Consider the following 19,795-nt stretch of genomic DNA (forward strand, 5'->3'; position numbering starts at 1 on the left):
TGCCAAGAATAAGACAGTGGCTCCTTTGGTAGAGGGGAACTGGCTCCATAAGCTTCTGAGGAATGCTGGCTTTTGTCTAACCATCAGAACTTGGACCTGATAAGGAGGAAGAGCACAATACAGACACTAGGGCTCGAGGAGGAAACTCAACCAGAAGGGTTGTCACTGAAATCCTGTGAACCAAGCTACCACATTTCACCTGATTCTCCTAATTAGTTGGTGTTGGCAAAGCTTACAACATGAGATAAAAAGCACATTAAGTGCTAAGTAGTACTAATTAATAATATTAGTAAGCTGGTGTCATGGTACACACCTGTAATCACAACGCTCAGGACAAGGATGCAGGAGAATCATCCACAGCTAGCAAGACCCCGATTCAAAACTAATAACAGTACAGATTACATCAGCAGGGACTTCTGTATGTAAACAACCTAGGCTTACCAGTGCAGTGCTCAAAATCAATGTTTCATGTTCTTCAAAATTTTTTCTAGAATCTTATAAAGCTTCTGACTGCCAGAGAAGATAGCCTCAGGGCATGTACAGTGAGGGGACCCTCCTACATGGATCATCAATAAAGAAAACGCCCACAAACTTGCCTACTGGATAATCTGATGGAAGCATTTTCTCCATTAAGGTTGCCTCTTCTTAAGTGACCCATTGTGTGTCCAGATGATCAAAAAACTATCCAGCACATTAAGTGAAGACTTGCTGTAGATACGCCAGTTCTCAACAGCCTGTTATTAGAAGGGTCTGTGTAAGAGTGCTATGATCCCAAGAACAACACTGCTGTGGGAACCCCAGTCTTCTCAGATAGTGACAAACCCTCTTAAGTTCCAAACAAATCAAATTAAAACCCCCATTTAACTTATTCTAGAGTTGTTTTCCTGGAAGTTTCAATGTCCTTACATTTTAAGATCATCCCAAATATCCTGCAAGCAGACGGCAGAGAACAAAAGTTCATTATTGAGGCTCAGTTCACCATTGTCAAGAACATCCTGTGAGATCTTACAGAGATGTATGACACCATCCTGTGCATTTCTACTATTAGCCCCCCCCCCAAATGTCAGCAGAATTCCTCACCATATCAGCTTCCAAAGCAAGAAAGTGTTTTATTTCAAAGCCAAATTCAAAACAACCCCATAAGTAGCATGGCACCTCTTAAGAACCATAGATCTAATTTTCCATTCTATTGTTTTTCACAAATGAGGATATTATATTCACAAAGAATATGCCCAGCATCACAGATCAAATCTTGGCAGAGCCAAGTAAGAAGTACATAGGAGTTGAGGCAGCTGAGTGCTTCCTATGAGCCAGGTCTTGTCCTCAGCTTCTTACAGGAATGTGCTGACCTGCCTGTCACATTAGCACTAAGCAGATGACTCTATTTCTGGAGTTGTTGGGTCAGAGCCAAGGTTCTGGCAGCCTTAATGAACTAGGTTTGTTCAGCTGTCCTCAGGAGATATGGTGGCTTGGATGATAAATGTCCCTCATAGGCTTCTGTACTTGAGCATTTGATTCCCAGTGTGGTGCTTTTTGGAGGATTATAGAACTTTCGAGATGTGGAGCCTCATTGGAGGAAGTACATCAGTAGAGATTTTAGAGCCTCACCATGCTCCTGTTCCTTCTTGGCTTCCTGTGTGTGGTTGAAAGTGTGACTAGCCAGTTTCCTATTCCTGCTTCTATACTTTCCTTGCCTGATGCCCGGCCTCCCCCACCATGATGGACTCTACCCATCTGGAACCATAAGCCAAAATAAACCCATTCTTCCTTGAATTGAGTTTGTCAGAATGTTTTATCACAGCAACAGAAAACTAACGACTCCGGTGGACAAGAGCGACAAACTAATAGCTAGAGGTCAAAAGGAGAGATTATTCAGTGGGCAACACTGAAAAGAAAAACAAAAAGGTTTAGCCTCTCTTCCAAGTCCATCTTCGGGGTCCTAACATGAGCTCTGAGCTTAAATAGAGAGCTATTGAAAGCCATGCATAGCTAAGCAGCCCTTGTCAGTGGTCCCCACATCAATATCCAGGCCTCAGTCTATCCTACGAGGTGCCCTGACAAGTTGTCAGAACTGTGTGAAGTATCTTTCTGGAGGATGAATTCTGCCAGCTGGCACCAGGGCCCCAACCTTTTCCTTCTCCCTGCATGAAATTCCTAGAGAAAATCTAGTTCCTTGAAGTATGGTTGGAATTTACAAAGAGACGGTACACCCATTTTTTCAGAGTATCTTTGTTCTCGTCAAGACTTTATTGGCCTGTGAACTGCTAAGACTGTGGCACAGAGGAAGGAAATGTCTTACAGTGGGCCTTAGAGTAAATCAGCCTCTGCAATGATCATGAGACACAAGGCAAGCTTCAGGCTTGGGACTGGGAGGGAACTCACAAGAGAGAACTCAGAAATGGGATGTCCCCATGTTCAAAGGACAAAGCACAAAGGACACTCTCATTGTCCCTGTTCATGAGGGTGTGCCCAATGTGTCTCCAAGTCATGGTCTGCTTCCCATTGTTCTTATCTTCATTCTTGTGCTTCTCTTGTAGACGTTCATGCCCAAGTCAAGGCTGCTTCGGGTCCCATTGGGCCTTTCTTAAAAGAACACACACTCATCGCTCCATGAGTTCCAGGGTCATCCACTAAGGCTTCTGTGGTCCTTTTCCATCAGCAAACCTTCACTGCAACCCTACTTTCAAGATGAGTGGCTTTCTAGCCTCACTGGACCCCCGGCGGGTGCAGTGGGGGGCTGCCTGGTATGCAATGCACTCTCGGATCCTGCGTACCAAACCAGTGGAGTCCATGCTGGAGGGGACTGGAGCAACCACTGCGCATGGTACCAAGCTAGCACAGGTGCTCACCACTGTGGATCTCATCTCTCTTGGAGTCGGCAGCTGCGTGGGCACTGGCATGTATGTGGTGTCTGGCCTGGTGGCCAAGGAAATGGCAGGACCTGGTGTCATTGTGTCCTTCATCATTGCGGCCGTTGCATCTATTCTATCAGGTGAGTGTCTGGAGGATGGAAGTCCCACGGCTTGCTGACCTGGTTGCTGCCCACTCTTGCAGGGTATTCATCACAACGTTTGTTTATTTATGTGTTGTGGGGGACATGCCAGAGCCTGTGTGTGGAAGACAATGTGTGGGAGCCAGTTCTCTCCTGACACCATATGGGTCCTGGGGGTTGAACCCACGCTGGCAGTGTGAGCAGCAGACACCCTTCCCACTGAGCAGTTAGCAGTGAGCTGCCCCAAGGGGCAGAGAAGTGGCTTGTCTGCTTTTTTTGGTCAATGCTAGCTAGAAAAGGGACGAGGTTTTGACCTGATTGTAAGAGCTTCCATTTTCTGTGGTTCTCAGTACAAGCAACTGTTCTGGTGCCCTACCTTCTCACTCTCGGCTATGTTCTGGTTACTCTGCTTCCTTGGAGGATGGGTTGAGTCTCGTAGCAGAGGAGCAGAGCACACAGCTAGTATACACAATAGCAAAGGATGTATGGAGTAGCAGAGAATCAAGTCCTCTGACACGGCTGGGATCCGGTGAGCCTCAAGCCAGCACTAGGAGGGGAAGCCAAGGAAGGGGGTGTAGTGCTTCTGTAAAGACACAACACTGTCTGCCTCAATGGCCTCAGTGAACTATCACCTACAGGGAGGTCAGCAGCCCCTCTCTCCCTTGACCCAGGGTCATACAAGCAATTCAAAAGCAGAAGGCCAAGACTGATGGAACAGCTCTCCTATTGCCTTTTGCCCTTTCCTACATGTGCTCTAGAGCTGCAGGACATATCTTCCCAGAGTGCCAGAAGTAGGCCAACAGACGACTTTCTTATAAAGGTAAAAGAAAAAAGGAAAGGAAGAAGAGAATACCCTAATTCTCAGTAGCCATGGCACAAACGTGATTCTGTGGACACGGGCAGCTGATTGTGTATGTGAGCGATGCACGGGCAGTGAGCATTCCAGCTCTTCCACTGTTTCAGTGCAGCAGTTCTAAGGCGGGACAGGAGTTCTGTGACTTGTGTGCAGCATCCCAAGAACAGCCCTGCAGTGCCATTCATCCTATTAAGTATTAATACTTAGTCTCCGTCCATGAAGGAGGAAGACAGATTACAAGCAGCAAACTCCAAAGTATGGTTACCTGACGGTTTTCACTTAATAAGGGAAGTTCCACTGGGATTAAGCCAAGCAGTCAACTCTACCCTTTCCTGGAATCATGCTTTCTTCTGCATGAAAACTCTAACAAACTGGGTTTATGCAGATTAAAGGACTCCTACCCCTTTAAAATGAAATGCATTATTCACATGAATGAATTATCTGGCTACTTGAAACAGTATGTGAATTCAATTCCTCCTAAATTTTCTTGACAAAAATTATGCATCACAGGTTTGTGGCTCTACACAGACCATCATTATAGAACTGATTAGAATTGACCAAACAACAGGCAGGCATCTGTTCTGGTGTCAATATTCTGCTGTAATAAAGTACCCTAACCAGAAGCAACTTAAAGTAGAGAGAGGTTTCGGGCACAGTCCATCACTGTGGGTTACAGCAACAGAGTCATAAACCAGCTGGTCACGGGCAGGAACAGGAAGAAGACAATGCATCCATGATCACTTGTCTGCTTGGTAGCGCTCAGCTCGACTTCTCTAGTCTTCAACAGTTCAGGACCTCCATCAAGGGAACGGTGCACACCCACAGTGGGCTGGGTCTTCCCACATCAAATAACTTAAAGACCATCTCCCATGGACATGCCCACAAATCACCCCAATGTAGACATCTATGGCTTTTTCCAAGTGACATAGGGACATAGGACAGACACCTAAGATCCCTGCCAGTTAATGAGTACTCTACAGCTTTCCATAGACCCTATTCTAGGTGGATACAGTCCCCAGGCTGAGATGATTCCTGTATGTGAATCTTCCTTCACATGCAATGCATCATGGGAGCTCATCCCCCGCCTCTGTGCTCACAGCACTGTATAATATCTACTTCTTCATTGATGGCGTGCTCAGAAGTCACCATACAATGTTGAAGCCAGTTTGTACCAGCTGTTTTGCAGCCCTGATAGGTCACACCCCTTTCCAACTTACCAGTCAGTGACATCACACTGCAGACCTGAAGTCAGCTGTGGTGAGACTGCGGTTTGCTGCTGCTGTTTGCCATGGGATTGGTTGTTTAGCATTTCCCAGCCTGCTGCTGGCCTGGGTCCACCACAGACCCAGATGCTCCTCGGCAGCTTATCTTCACCACCGCGCCAGGCACCAGAAGAGAAACACCTGCCTCTCCCCATCTCTCCAGACGGCCCCATCCATAGCATCTTTCCACAGTCTCTGACTGACTCATCTGCCCGCTGAAGCCAGCCAGGATCCTTCAGAGCCTCAATCAGAGCCAAAACCAAAATAGCTTGGGCCAATATTATCAGATTCACAGTGGGTTTCTCCAGCCAGATCTCACACTACTGTGCTCTTTGGTCACACACACACACACACACACACACACACACACACACACACACACACACTATCTAATTTCCCTGCCCCTGTCATCCCCATATCACTTAGAACTTAAGTGACCTTCCCACTGCTCTAACAATAGCCCTCCTCCCCTCCATCTCCACCCTTGGCGATACCTGTTTCCCTTCTCCCCTGGCCTTCATTAAAACCTGACTCAGCACCTGGAAGCCTAGTCTACAACCTGTGTTTGCCTCCAGCAAGAGCTACTGCTTGGTGAGAAGAATGGAGTAAAGGGTGTTAGAATAACAGAATTCAGCTTGTCCTGAGCAGAGAGAAAAGAACAACGGAACCAAGGGTGCTTGCAAAAGAGAAGCAAATTGCGCTGAACACCAGGGAGGCTGAGGACAGGAACCCATGAGAGTGCTGGTGTCCATGCGACTGGTTGGATCAGGAGCGTGAATGTGCACAGGGTCCAAAGACATCCCCAAATGAAATGTCACAGTGAAGCCCATTCTTTCGTATACTGACAAAAATTAGTAACAATAAACAGAAAGGAGAAAGTGGTAAGCTCAGTGGACTAAAAATACTAACGAAGTGAGGTTAAAGGCCGGAAGGGAGGGGGGAGAGGGAGCATGTAAGATATAAAATCTGAAGTGGCATGTGATCAGTAAGGCTGCGTTTAGACTTGGAACCCAGGTAAGCTACTGACTAGCTGTGCAACTTAAACAAGCGCTGGGACTTCTCTAAGCCTTGGTTTCCCCATTTTGAAAATAAAAATATCTTTATTGTAAAGTTGCTGTGCGATCTAAATGATACACTTCCAAGCACATGCACACTGTCTAGCACACAGCACTAAGGAAGGTGTTCTGCGGCAAACCCTATTTTAGGTACCTGTGGTAACATAGTATTTTGGCTCACTATATCTTTTCAAGCCAGGTGTATTTTCTACTTCTATTACTTTAACTAAATCCCAGAATCTAGCTAACCTATATCTCTACCTTGCCGTTTTGGAGGTTCCAGAGTTCAGAGTTCAGCACTGGCTCTAGCTGGTGCCCTTCTGAAATCACATCTTGGTCAAGGTCAGCCTAGGATACGTGAGGCCTTATCTCAACTTTTTTCCTACATGTTCTAGATGCAAAGTCTTCATTAAATGTGTGATTTTTGTTTTATTGAGACACGGTCTCATTATATAGCTTTGACAGGCCTGGAACTCACTATGTAGACTAGGCTGGTCTCAAACTCATAGAGGTCCGTCTGCCTCTGCAACCTAAGTGTGGAGGTTTGAGGGGTAAGCTGTCAAACCTGGTTTAAATATGTATCTTTGTAAATGTTTTCTCCTAGTTTGTGGCTCTTCCTTTAATTTCTGTCTATTTATATTTTAAAATACTGGTGTCCAAAGTACATGCCCAGACATCCAGCTGGGCCTGGGTGGGTGCCCTGGGGCTGGTGTGCCAGAGCTGGCAAGTGGTGTCAATAGGAAGCAGGGCCCACCTGCCAAGCCAGGACCCACGTGGAGAGGAAAATGCTAAAAAGAGCTCTGTATGGCCAGCAGACTCTCGGGACATTTTTTTTGGCCTTGTAGCTCTGTTCGCCATGCTACATCAGCCTTTGTGGAACATGAAGCAAATGGAACTCTAAAGCTGCTTTCTCTCCAACTTACCATGACCCACAGGTCCAGCAACTTCCCCAGCTCCACTCCAGCGTGGTCACTGCCCTCCAGCCTGTCCCAGGTGGTGGACATTTTATCACAGGAAGCAGCTTGTACCCAACCTCTCTTCTTTTGTCCAAAGGCCTTATCTGCTCTTTAATAACTCCACAGGCTCTGTGCCCTGCTGAGCCTCCAAAGTCCTTTTTATATTATGTTTTTGATAAAGAACATCATTTTTTCTTCCTTATTCTTACCTATAGCTCTGTGGAGAACGGTTGGAGGCAGGATGGCTTATGTGCTTTCTAATGTACTTGGCTGCAGATGAAACAAAGACAAGTTAGTATGCCCACAGTGTCTGGTCATTCAAACTCCTGAGAGACACCCATGAGCCTGAGGAGGAGACGAGTGTCGAGCTTGATTGTAGTTGGAGTTTTTCTGCCTGGCCCAGTCAGGACAAATCTCTCTTACCCGCCAGTCCCACAGTCGCTCAGACCCAACCAAGAAAGCACACAGAAACTTATATTGCTTACAAACTGTATGGCCGTGGCAGGCTGCTTGTTATCTGCTTCTTCTATCTTAAATTAACCCATTTCTGTTAGTCTATACTTTGCCACATGGCTTGTGGCTTACCAGTGTCTTTACATGTTGCTTCTCATGGCGGCGGCTGGCGGTGTCTCTCTCCAGCCTTCTACTTCCCAGAATTCTCTACTCTCTTGTCCCGCCTATACTTCCTGCCTGGCCACTGGCCAATCAGAACTTTATTTACACAGAGTGATATCCACAGCACTTCCCCTTTTCTTTTTTTTTTTTTTTTTAAGGAAGGTTTTAACTTTTACATAGTACAATTACATAAAACAATTATCAAGCAAGAATTACAGTTACAATATTAAAGAAGATATCCTATCTACCTTATATTTGTGAGTCTAAGGTTTTATATCTAATCTATCTTTTATCATAACTGAGGAAATTATAACTATCTAGTCTTCAACCACATCAAAGACCTCAGAAGGATATAATATTACCTGAGAACCGGGAGAAGGATGCAAGCAACTTTCGGGAGTCTTGCAGGGTAGACAGAGACAGCTGGCAGCCTGGACAGTCACAAAATGTTTCTCTGTAAAGTTGGGGCATCCGTCTTCAGCCCACAGGGCTAGAGTCTCTCAGTCACTTCTCTCAGTGTCCTGTAGAATGTCTGGCAGTTTCCTCTGTGAAGCAGGAACCTGAAGGACTATTTTGTCAAGTAAAGTTCAGTGGTCACCTTTCTATGGGTCCTGCATGCCCAGTTGATCGAGCAGTCCAGGCAAGAACAGTTTCTTGCCCAAATGGCTATTTTTGCCAAGGTGAAGATAAACTCCATATGAAGTGTCTTCAATGCCCATCCTCCTCTCTGAAGTAAATCGGTGTTGCCAGGAGCAGACATGTCTCACTGTCCAGAAAGTCTAAATTTTAAAAGTATTTTAAATGCCATATTCTGTAGGTCTTTGAAGTATTTGAAGATTACCTATCTATCTGAAATATGTCTATGTATATCTAGAAGACTTAACTAACATGGGTACGAGTATGATTATCATAGATGACTAATTAGTAATCTATTTTTAATTATCCATTTCAATTTAAAATGAGCTATACAAACATAATACCTTAAACATGAGTAGAAATATGCACACAGTATAACAAAATTAACTTTAAGTTTGTATCAATAGACTAAAGTCTATACCAATGTAAAACATTTTAAACAAGTTGTTGCTCTTTAGAAGTAAGTTCCTTAATCTACACTTTTATCCTAGTATATCTATATCATATCCCCTTTTCTTCTTTAGAAAGAGATCGCATTTATAATCAACCTGATTTAAATAAAAATATTGGTTTTTCTCTGTCCCACACCAGAGGGCTCTTCTGATTTGGAACACAAGAATCTCTTAACCTTTTGTTTTAGCAATATGTCTGGGTTTAGAGAAGGAGTGAGCCAATTCCATCTCCAAAGCCAGCTTGATAATTTTGGGAATGTGGACGTAGTTTCTCTTACTACTTCCTGCTGGAGGGGGGCGCTGTATCTTATGGGGATAGAAAGAAAATTTTAGGATTATAGAGTAGTCCATGAGGGTGAACCTCTGAGCCAGTTGCCTTGAAACCATTCTGGATGTTGGATCATCTGGGCCATGGTGTCATCGGAGACCTTTCAGGTGGTCTTGGCTGATCAAACCTGATATATCTTAATCTGGAACAAATCCACAGCCTCTGGCTTTCTGTGAAAACAAAAGCAGAGACTCCTTTCCAAAGCAACATATCCTTATATCCAAATTTTGAAGTCAAGGTACCTTTAAAATTTACATATTTATTTAACTCAACAGCTTTTACGATCAAATCTTTTTTTGCAGTTAAAAATCCCAAAGACAACATAAACCAGATTCTCTGTGTAATATCCATCTTTGTAAGATTGAAACGCCACTGTGGCTGCTGGCTCCACCCACCTCAGCTTCCCAACATGGCGGTGGTACAGTTCACCGCCAGCTCTGGGTCTGGAGCCATGTGTACCATCAACTATCAGAAGCAGTTCTATCAAAGCAGTGCATAGCCCAGGAACTTTTTTTTTTTTTTTTTTTTTTAACTAGCAAAGGCTAAATCCACCACACAGCAGAGTAAAGTGTTGCTTGTAGACTCCTCATTTCTGCCACACTGCAGGTCAGACACACACGCTAGAAACCCACCACAGTAGCTCAAACCGGCAGGCTGCCGCTAACTTGAGAGAGACAACTAGGAAGTTCTTTTTAGCTCTGTTTTAGAATCTTTTTTCTCAGGTTTTAGGTGGAAATTCTTGCCAACACGTTGGGCGCCATTTGTAGTTGGAGTTTTTCTGCCTGGCCCAGTCAGGACAAATCTCTCTTACCCGCCAGTCCCACAGTCGCTCAGACCCAACCAAGAAAGCACACAGAAACTTATATTGCTTACAAACTGTATGGCCGTGGCAGGCTGCTTGTTATCTGCTTCTTCTATCTTAAATTAACCCATTTCTGTTAGTCTATACTTTGCCACATGGCTTGTGGCTTACCAGTGTCTTTACATGTTGCTTCTCATGGCGGCGGCTGGCGGTGTCTCTCTCCAGCCTTCTACTTCCCAGAATTCTCTACTCTCTTGTCCCGCCTATACTTCCTGCCTGGCCACTGGCCAATCAGAACTTTATTTACACAGAGTGATATCCACAGCACTTGATGGTTTTTGTCCCCTGGGTTTCTGTCTAGTTCCCTCTTAGTGTGATTAAAACTGGATTCACATGGCTAGGGAGAAGCTCTGTCAGCCAACTAACACTTGCCAAGTTAGTAAAGTCAGATGTCACTCTGTAGGCATGGAGCAGTACAGTGACACAAGCAGATGAGCATCTCAGTCACACAGTGGAGACAGAATAAAGGCAGAAAACCAGATGTGCACATGAGGAATGAGACAGAAGAGAGACTATGGGGCTCTGAGCTCTGACAGTGGAAGTGAAAAGGAAGCTTAGAATAGAGAGGATTTGGATGGATGAAGGACAGTGAGGAAGAGGAAGACAGGCTCCCTCTGTCCAAGAAAAGACAAGCAATTGATGAAGATATTTTTAAATAACAGTAGAACAATGGTTGACAACATAGTTCTGGTAACAGAAAATGAGGATCAAGACAGAAAACTGGCAAGGAGGACCGCACAGACCCTGGGGGTGCACAGCATCCCCTCCATCCTCACCTCACTGCAGGAAGCTAGCTTCGTCCTGCTCTGGGAGAAACCAAAGCCACAGTGAGAAAGAACTTCCTGTGAATCCTCTACAGCTCTTTAGTGAGAACCACTCAGATGGGAGACTAATCCTTGATGCAAGAAACTTTTGCAATAGACATGAGTTGATGAAGGGTCACCAGTTTGTACTGATCATTACAAAAAGTCAATTAAAAGCCATTGAGCTGGCTCAGTAGACAGACACCTGCCACTAAGCTTGATGACCTGAGATTCATCCTTGAGATCCATGTGGTAGAAAGAAAGAACCAACTCCCACAAGTTGTCCTCTGACAGCCATACAGGCACCATGGCACACTCATGTGCCAGAGAGACAGACAGACAGAGTCAGAGATTTGTTGTTATTGTTGTTGTTGTTGTTGTTGTTGTTGTTGTTGTTGTTGTTTTTCGAGACAGGGTTTCTCTGTGTAGCTTTGCACCTTTCCTGGAACTCACTTGGTAGCCCAGGCTGGCCTCGAACTCACAGAGATCCGCCTGGCTTTACCTCTCGAGTGCTGGGATTAAAGTCCAGGATACCAAGTGCATTTTTCTTAGCATTTTAGCATGTGGCTTAGCATTAGACCTGGGCAGACATGTCTGGCCTGTAGCCACAGCTATGTGTGGCTGAGTGTAGTGATAAATGTGGGCCAACACAAAATAGTAAACATGAGATTTTTTTTGCAAATTTTTTTTGTAACTCAACTGTGCAATTCTTAAGCATGAACTTTGTACCTGACGACACAATGGTGCAATGTCACAGACTGGACATACATGCATATTGATGTGTGACGTGTGCCTCCTCCATCCTTAAGAGCCCCAGTGCTTGGGGCTGGAGAGATGGCTCAGAGGTTAAGAGCACTGGCTGCTCTTCCAGAGGTCCTGAGTTCAATTCCCAGCAACTACATGATGGCTCACAACCATCTATAATGAGATCTGGTGCCCTCTTCTGGTCTGGAGGCAGAACACTATATACATAATAAATACATAAGTCTTTTAAAAAAAAGTTTCAGTACCCCCAACCTGTCATCAGGTGTGTCCGTAATGATGGGACTCATGGGGGAGGCACAGGGTAGCATGGAGAGCCCTATTGAGTGTCTGCCTTTCGAACCTTGCTGTCTTGCTCCGGGAGCCATTCTTTCCCAGAGTTCTGACATTGTTTCCTAGTCTGTGTAGGCTGCAGCATCATGAGTTCCCATTTCATCTTTTGACACAACAAACCATTTTCACTCCCCTGCTGAGAAACCAGACCTGGGGTGAACCAGGAGGACTGGTGCTTGGTGGCCCCTTTTCCATGATCTAAGGTCACATCTATTCCATGGCCTTGCATTTCTCTGCTTCCTGTAATACCTCTGGCAATTTCTCTCCACCACACCAGGATGTGAGAGGTAGGCAATAAAGAGAATGGTAGGAAATGCATGAACAAATGCATTCCTGCACACAGATGACCAGCTCTCCAAAGTTCTGTCCCAACACATAGCTGTTTGCTGAAATCTCCATGAGGATAGCAGCCAGCCAAGTATCTGTGAGTTTCTGGAAGCTGAAACTTGGTAAGACCCAAGTCTTAATGTCAGCCTTTATTATTGCTGTTGTGTTTATTGGGCAAATGTTATACAGCAGACACAATGCAACCTCCCACCAGATGTGTTAGTTACTCCTGTTTATGGTCATTGTAGTAACTAAACTCTTGAAGACTTTTAATATGATATGCCTGACATCAGCCCTGGGACAATGACACAATCCAAAACAAACAAACAAAAAACAAACAAGAAACAAACAAAAAAACAAAACCCCACAGTGCTGAGATGGATCAGGACATAGAGGCACTTCTCTCAAGCCTGGTGGCCTGAGTTCCCTCCCTTCTGGGAGTAGAGAATCAGTTCCCGCAAATTAACCTATGACCTCCACACACATAAAAGATAATTTTTTTAAAACTCCACTAAATAAACACCATTGTGATATTCATTTTACAGATAGCAACACTGAGGCCTGGAGATGTCAGGTAACTTCTGTAGGGCTACTTTGATCCTCTTGACTCCTAAGCCCATTGTCTGCAAGCAACTTGAACAAGACTCACACTCCCAATCACAAACCTACCAGGCATGGAAGCCTTCGTACCCTGAGCTCTGAACCCAGTCCAGAGCTCTCCCCATGCTACTGATTAGTTGAGCACTTTTGTGGGTCAAAACTTCTGATAGGTTGGGTCATGAAAATGTTATCTAAGCTCAGCATCTCCTGTCACCTGTCAGCAGCTAAAAGAAAGGTACTGTGAAGGTCATGTCCCTCTTCTACACGGGGCTTGATTGACAGCTGTGGAGGAAGGATGTCAGTTCCTGGTTAAGAGAAGGCATGTGCATCTCAATAGAAATTTGCACATTCTCAAACTGCTGATGGTGAAAACCAGGTTCCTCAAAAAAAAAAAAAAAAACAGGAAAACTTGAGCTTCTCTTATATCTTCTGCAGCCCCTAGCAGAGTGGACAGGACAGTGGTAATGGCAATGGGACAGAGAGATCACCCACTCTGGACGGTGGTAATGGGACAGGCAGATCACCCACTCTGGACAGTGGTGATGGGACAGGCAGATCACCCACTCTGGACAGTGGTGATGGGACAGGCAGATCACCCACTCTGGACGGTGGTAATGGGACAGGCAGATCACCCACTCTGGACAGTGGTGATGGGACAGAGAGATCACCCACTCTGGATGGTGGTGATGGGACAGGCAGATCACCCACTCTGGACAGTTGGTGATGGGACAGAGAGATCACCCACTCTGGACGGTGGTGATGGGACAGGCAGATCACCCACTCTGGACAGTGGTGATGGGACAGGCAGATCACCCACTCTGGACGGTGGTGATGGGACAGGCAGATCACCCACTCTGGACAGTGGTAATGGGACAGGCAGATCACCCACTCTGGACAGTTGGTGATGGGACAGGCAGATCACCCACTCTGGACAGTTGGTGATGGGACAGGCAGATCACCCACTCTGGACAGTTGGTGATGGGACAGGCAGATCACCCACTCTGGACGGTGGTGATGGGACAGGCAGATCACCCACTCTGGATGGTGGTGATGGGACAGGCAGATCACCCACTCTGGACGGTGGTGATGGGACAGGCAGATCACCCACTCTGGACGGTGGTGATGGGACAGGCAGACTGTTCACTCTGAGTTCAGCATGGTGGGTGAGAGTGGCTGCTGAACATAGAAAAGAACCCCGAGACAAAAGGCTTGATCTCTGTGCAAAGAGGCAAGATGGTCACCTGCATGTGAAACAATTCTGAACGCTGCCAAAGCCAACCAGGCCTGGACCAGAAGTCAGGACACCCTAGATCTCATTCAGTTCTGCCCCTCAGCAGCTCAGTTGGACAGGCTATCCCACCTCTCAATCTCTGTCCCTCCTCTGTAAACTCAAGAGCTTGAATTAAATCACCTGTGGTGGGGATTAGGCCGACGTAGAAGTGAGGGAGAGTGAAGAGCCCCTTGTCTCCCCCACACGAACTCAGTCCCATCCATGCCACAGCATCTGGAGGCTGGTCTAGTTAGACCTTGCACTTGAGCCCTCTTGATGCAAGCCCTGCTCTGCTCTGTGTGACTTGAATGTACTTCACCTGGACCATCCCAAACAGGGGGAGAGTCACAGGTGTGCCAGAGTTTCAATCCCTCAGACTTTGGGGAATCTGAAAGTGGTAGAGGGCCCAGGTTAGTCACCTCTACTTGTGAGCTGCCTCATTCTTTACATATACCTTCCTTCCCACAGCTCCACAAATACAAATCTGTGATGTGGGAAAGATGTGTAAGCTCTAGCAACCCATCTAGATCTTGGATTCATCATCTTTAAGTGAATACAATTAAGGTTGCAGAACAAAACCACTTTGAGGATTGTGACTACATATGCAAAGTGCTTAATGGAGCCCACACGCATAACTCTGGCTAGCAGTGGTCACATTTATCACCATTACTACCCTAACCTGATGAGAAGAGCAGGAATCCAAATCTGAAAGCCCCAGTCTACCCACATCGAAAAGACTCAAGAGGCAGGCTTCCCTTGCATGTGTCTGCAGGTAGACCAAAGGGAGCTAACTTTTATCCTTATATGTCTAACCCAGAGGAATTACCTTTTCTACAGGGACAGCCCCTTCTAAAAGGGAAGATGGACTGGGTCTCACAGCAAAGTGATAGCCAAGCATGCCGATGGCAAGGCATGGGCTACCATGGGATAAACCATGGGGTAAACACCTGAGAAAGGAAAGCCAGTGACTGAGAGGTAATGCCCAGTCTCAAGCCTCACCTCAGTGGCATGAACTCTGTCACCTGGGTCTAATGGGGTGACCACAGCAGCTCAATGGCTTTGATGGTACCAGTCTATCAGCTCCTACCTAACACTGGACCACCTCTTCTCTCACTTGTGACCAGGGACTGGCCCTAAGGGATCACAGCCACCCAGGGGAACCAGAGAGCTTCCAGCATATTCCATTTGCATTATGCAGGAAATGAGAACATCAAAACAAAGGAAAGTGGAGCCATGGGCAGATCTTTGTTAAATGACTACACATGGGTGGAAATGAATTAAGAACTCGAGAAAAGGGAGAAAGGAATGAATGTAGAGCAGTAGATGGGAAGGAAGGACAGATTTTCACACCAGCGAATAGGACATGGGTACTTGCAAGCCATAGAGACCAATGAAAGGCCGCCTAGAGCATGGAGATGGTGGTTTCTGGGTACTAATGGAGGCAAATGCCACAAAACAAAGGGTGGCATTTGCAGGAAGAAGAGGAAATGGCAGGAAGCTGGATGGGCCCTCCCTCTGCTTCCTTCCTGATTACAGCCTTGACTGTGCTGTATGAAGAACACTGCCTGCCTACCATGCATCACAGACACTTTGTGATATGCCCACCACTGGCCATCTTCACAGATCTGATCCCAAATTCCCTTTCAAAGTAAATAAACATAATCTACATATACGTGTGTGTTGGAAGGGAACTCCTTCAGAGGACACACGGATGTTTAAGTCCAATAGAAAGGCTTTATAGACGGCCACTGGCTGCATGCAGAGCTCAACCAAATTATGCAGCCCTGAGGCTTACAATACAAAACCCGCTTCCTGGGTTAGCACACTTCAGTTAGCAAAAACAGCAAGAAATAAAACTACCAAAGCCAAAAAGCATGGACAGTCCATTCAGGGACTTCTCCAGTCACATCCTGCTCTGGCAGGTAGATTAGGTCTGTCTGGTTCCTGTTTCCCCGGGCGTTGCTGCCTGGGTGCTTGGGTTCCAAGGCCTGAAGGGTTTCTATCATGGTGCCAGGTATGCTGAGGTCCGGGGGCTATAAACATTCATGTGCATACATATGCAAACATCTGTTCCTAGAGCTATTCACTCTTGCTATCTTAGAATACATTCACCAAAAAACATCGACTATAGCCATATATCTGAGACATTGAATTAAAATGGCCCAGCTTATCGTTTCTTATTTTATGTGTATAGTGTGAATGTGTTGTAGAACTGTGTGTGTGTGCAAGTGCACATCTATGCATGCATACACATAGAGGTCGACAATTCCAGTAGTATTCTGCAGGCTCCAAGCTACTTTTTTTTTTTTTTAAGATGGGGACTCTCACTGATCTGGAACTAACTGAGCAGGCAAGGCTAGCTGACCAGTAAGTGTGGTGATATTGTGTTCCCCAAAATATTGTGCACCCTAATAAACTTATCTGGGGTCAGAGACAGAACAGCCACAATATTAAACATAGAGGACAGGCAGTGGTAGCACACGCCTTTAATCCTAGCATTCCAGAGGCAGAAATCCATCTGTTCAAGGATATAGCCAAGCATGGTGACTCACGCCTTTAATTCCAGGGAGGAATGGCAGAAAAAGAAAGGTATATAAGACGTGAAGACCAGAAACTAGAAGAATTTGGCTGGTTAAGCTTTTAGGCTTTTAGCAGCAATTCAGATGAGATCCATTCGGATATGAGGACCCAGAGGCTTCCAGTCTGAGGAAACAGGATCAGCTGAAGAACTGGTGAGGTGAGGTAGCTGTGGCTTGTTCTGCTTCTCTGATCTTCCAGCATTCACCCCAATAACTGGCCTGGGTTTGTTTTTATTAATAAGACCATTTAAGATTCCTGCTACAAGTGAGTTCAGGAATCCTCTTATCTCCACCTCCCTATGGGACTATAAATACAAGCTACTATGTCCAATAGTTCGTGTCTGTGTGTGTGTGTGTGTGTGTCTGTATGTGCATGTCTATATGTGTATGTGTGTCTGTGTGTGTGTTCTGGAAGTTGAACTCAGGTCCTCAGGCTTGCAGGGCAAGCACTATACTAACAGAGCCATCTCTACAGCTCAACCCCTTAGACTTAAAGGAAATTAACAGCATAACAAATTTCTCTTGTATACGGATACAGAATACCTGCTTCTTTGAAAACATTGCTAATGATATCTTAATCACTAGCAGCATTCATGCAGCTGAATACTATGAATCTAGCCAAGAGCTCTCTCAATGTCTCACTTAGGGGTGTCAACACCTTTTTCAAGAGCCACCAGTGTATCTAAGGGAGCCACCGGTGTGTCCAAGGGAGCCACCAGTGTGTCCAAGCAAGGCACCAATGTGTCCAAGGGAGGCACCAGTGTGTCCAAGGGAGCCACCAGTGTGTCCACAGGAGCCAACAGTGTGTCCACAGGAGCCACCAGTGTGTCCAAGGGAGCCACCGGTGTGTCTAAGGGAGCCACCAGTGTGTCCACAGGAGCCAACGGTGTGTCTAAGGGAGCCACCGGTGTGTCCACAGGAGCCACCAGTGTGTCTAAGGGAGCCACCGGTGTGTCTAAGGGAGCCACCGGTGTGTCCACAGGAGCCACCAGTGTGTCTAAGGGAGCCACTCTTGCCCTCTCTGTCATTTCTTCAATCAAAACTCAGTTAAAAACGTACCACTGCTGTGGCATTTAGCAGGGGCTGCCTAGTCAGAAACAATCTATCAGATCCTATAGGTAAGGCTTTTGGAAAGAGAAACTGGACCTGTCTGTCACTTGTGCCAGACAACCCTGTGGCCACTGTTCACAAGGGGCTCCATCCTCCAATCCCACAGATGAGCAGGTGGCAAAGTTCCTATCTGAAAATACAAGATAGGTACTTATGCTTCCTGGAGCTCAGAGGAGTATGAAAACAGAAGGAGGACCCAAAGACGTGGCTCAGCAGATAGAGCTACCCAGCTGCTCTCATAGAAGATCTAGGTTTGGTTCCCAGCCCTACATCAAGAGCCACAGCCTGTATTCCCTCAGTTCTGGGGTCTGAGGCCTCTCTGGCCAACTTGGGCACCTGTACACATGTGCACATAAACTCATGTAGGCACACACACATGCACACAAAATAAAACTGAATGGGTCTTTTTATAGACAAGGGAGAAAGGGGAAGCTGGGTAAAGGAGGTGGCCAGCGTAAACGGAAGTAGGATCTGCAACAAATCCTCACACACACTATTTTCCCACAAGGCCCCTAAACCTAGAGTCTCTGGCCCATGAAACTCCACCCTGCATTCTCTCCCTGTTTGAAGGAAATTGAAAAGTCAAGGGACTTTGGGAAGATCCAAGCTGAAAGTTTGGCTGTGCTCTATTCTCCCTAGACATCTGCTGAGAAGGTACATCTTCATGGAATGGTGGTCTCACCTGCTCCTCAGATGCGCTGAAGTACAAAATAAGGGCTCATCAACACTCCAGAGGCAGAGGCAGGCAGGTCTCTTTGAGTTCAAGGCCAGCCTCATCTACATAGTGAGTTCCAGGATGGCCAGAGTTACATAGTGAGACCTTGTCTAAAAAAAGAAGAAAGGAAGGGAAGGAAGGGAGGGAGGGAGGGAGGGAGGGAGGGCGAGAGAGGAAAGGAAAGGTTCTTTCCTGTTCCTCAAGAAATGTTGAAAAGTTGTAAGTATTGCAGCTTGGATGGAAAGGTATCTTGGTAGCTGGAAGCCAAGGAATACCATAAAGTCACACCACACAACAAACCTCACACAAGAGATTTATTGGGAGGAAAAAAAACAGGACCGTGGCTGCCTCTGCTCGAGCAAGAAACAGCAGCAAACTGAACAGGATAGAGGCTTACACAGAGCTTCTTGGGAAGGAGGTGGAGCTTTCCAGAGTGGAGATTGGTGGGATTTCATGCCCAGAGATTGGGCTTTTTGCTTTGCAGGGTGGGGGCTGGGTGAGCAGCTGGGCCAGTGAGAGTGTTCTGTGGATGGAATAGTTAGAAGTCCTCAGGGGAAGGGCCTGGCCACTTGTGTGGCTTGAGGGGCTTACATTCTCCTCCTTTTTGTTTATTGTTGATACACAATCAGGTCACAGAAAAGAGGGCAATGTCCAGTAGACTACTTCCTGCTAAATCAGGGCATGGAGGTTCTTTGGGCAATATTGATCTTCATCATTAGGATGCAACCAGGTGCTGTAGGTCTCTGGCTCCATAGCTAGGGGCTGGTAATCCTGTAATAGTAACTGGTTAAAAGTCTGGTTAGTGTTGAAGAAATCTAGACAAGAAGTTTATAAGGCAGGGTACAACTAGTAGGATTAAGAAAAGAAGGAAAACAGAGGTGAGAAGGTATCCAGTTTCATATTGGACTATCAATAATCCACTAGCCAAAGGCACCAACCTGTTTCTTAACATTTTCTGAAGATCTATCTGAAGTTGTTGGATCTTATCTTGTATAGGACTGTTAAGGGCCAAGGTCGATGGTGATCTTTAGTTTGGTCACAAAGAAAAATAGGGAACAGGTGTTTCAGAAGCTGATTTATGTGTCACAGGGATAAGTATCTCCTTCTGGCAAGCTGCTGGTGAGCAGTCTCCAGACCCCACCATGCAAGTGGTCTCCATTAATAGATTTAACAACAGCATGGGGGGAAAGAAACCTGAAACATTTTCCATCACCCTAAATCACTTTCTTATACCCCCAGAACTTTCATGTACATGCCTTAAATCACTTTCTTATACCCCCCA

General features: G+C 45.9%; 1 protein-coding gene across 2 annotated transcripts in view; it reads left to right on the forward strand.

Annotated features, from left to right (window-relative positions):
* The window catches only part of Slc7a14 (solute carrier family 7 member 14), a 117,936-nt gene that overhangs the window by 55,742 nt on the left and 42,399 nt on the right, over nucleotides 1-19,795 (forward strand). For both annotated transcript variants that reach the window (XM_036189448.1, XM_036189447.1), the window contains exon 2: nucleotides 2,538-2,992. In XM_036189448.1, the coding sequence (XP_036045341.1) occupies nucleotides 2,689-2,992 (304 nt within the window). In that variant the 5' untranslated portion in view covers nucleotides 2,538-2,688. The remainder of the gene's footprint in view (nucleotides 1-2,537; nucleotides 2,993-19,795) is intronic.

The sequence above is a fragment of the Onychomys torridus genome, chromosome 6, assembly GCF_903995425.1.
Source record: "Onychomys torridus chromosome 6, mOncTor1.1, whole genome shotgun sequence".
NCBI classification, from domain to species: domain Eukaryota; kingdom Metazoa; phylum Chordata; class Mammalia; order Rodentia; family Cricetidae; genus Onychomys; species Onychomys torridus.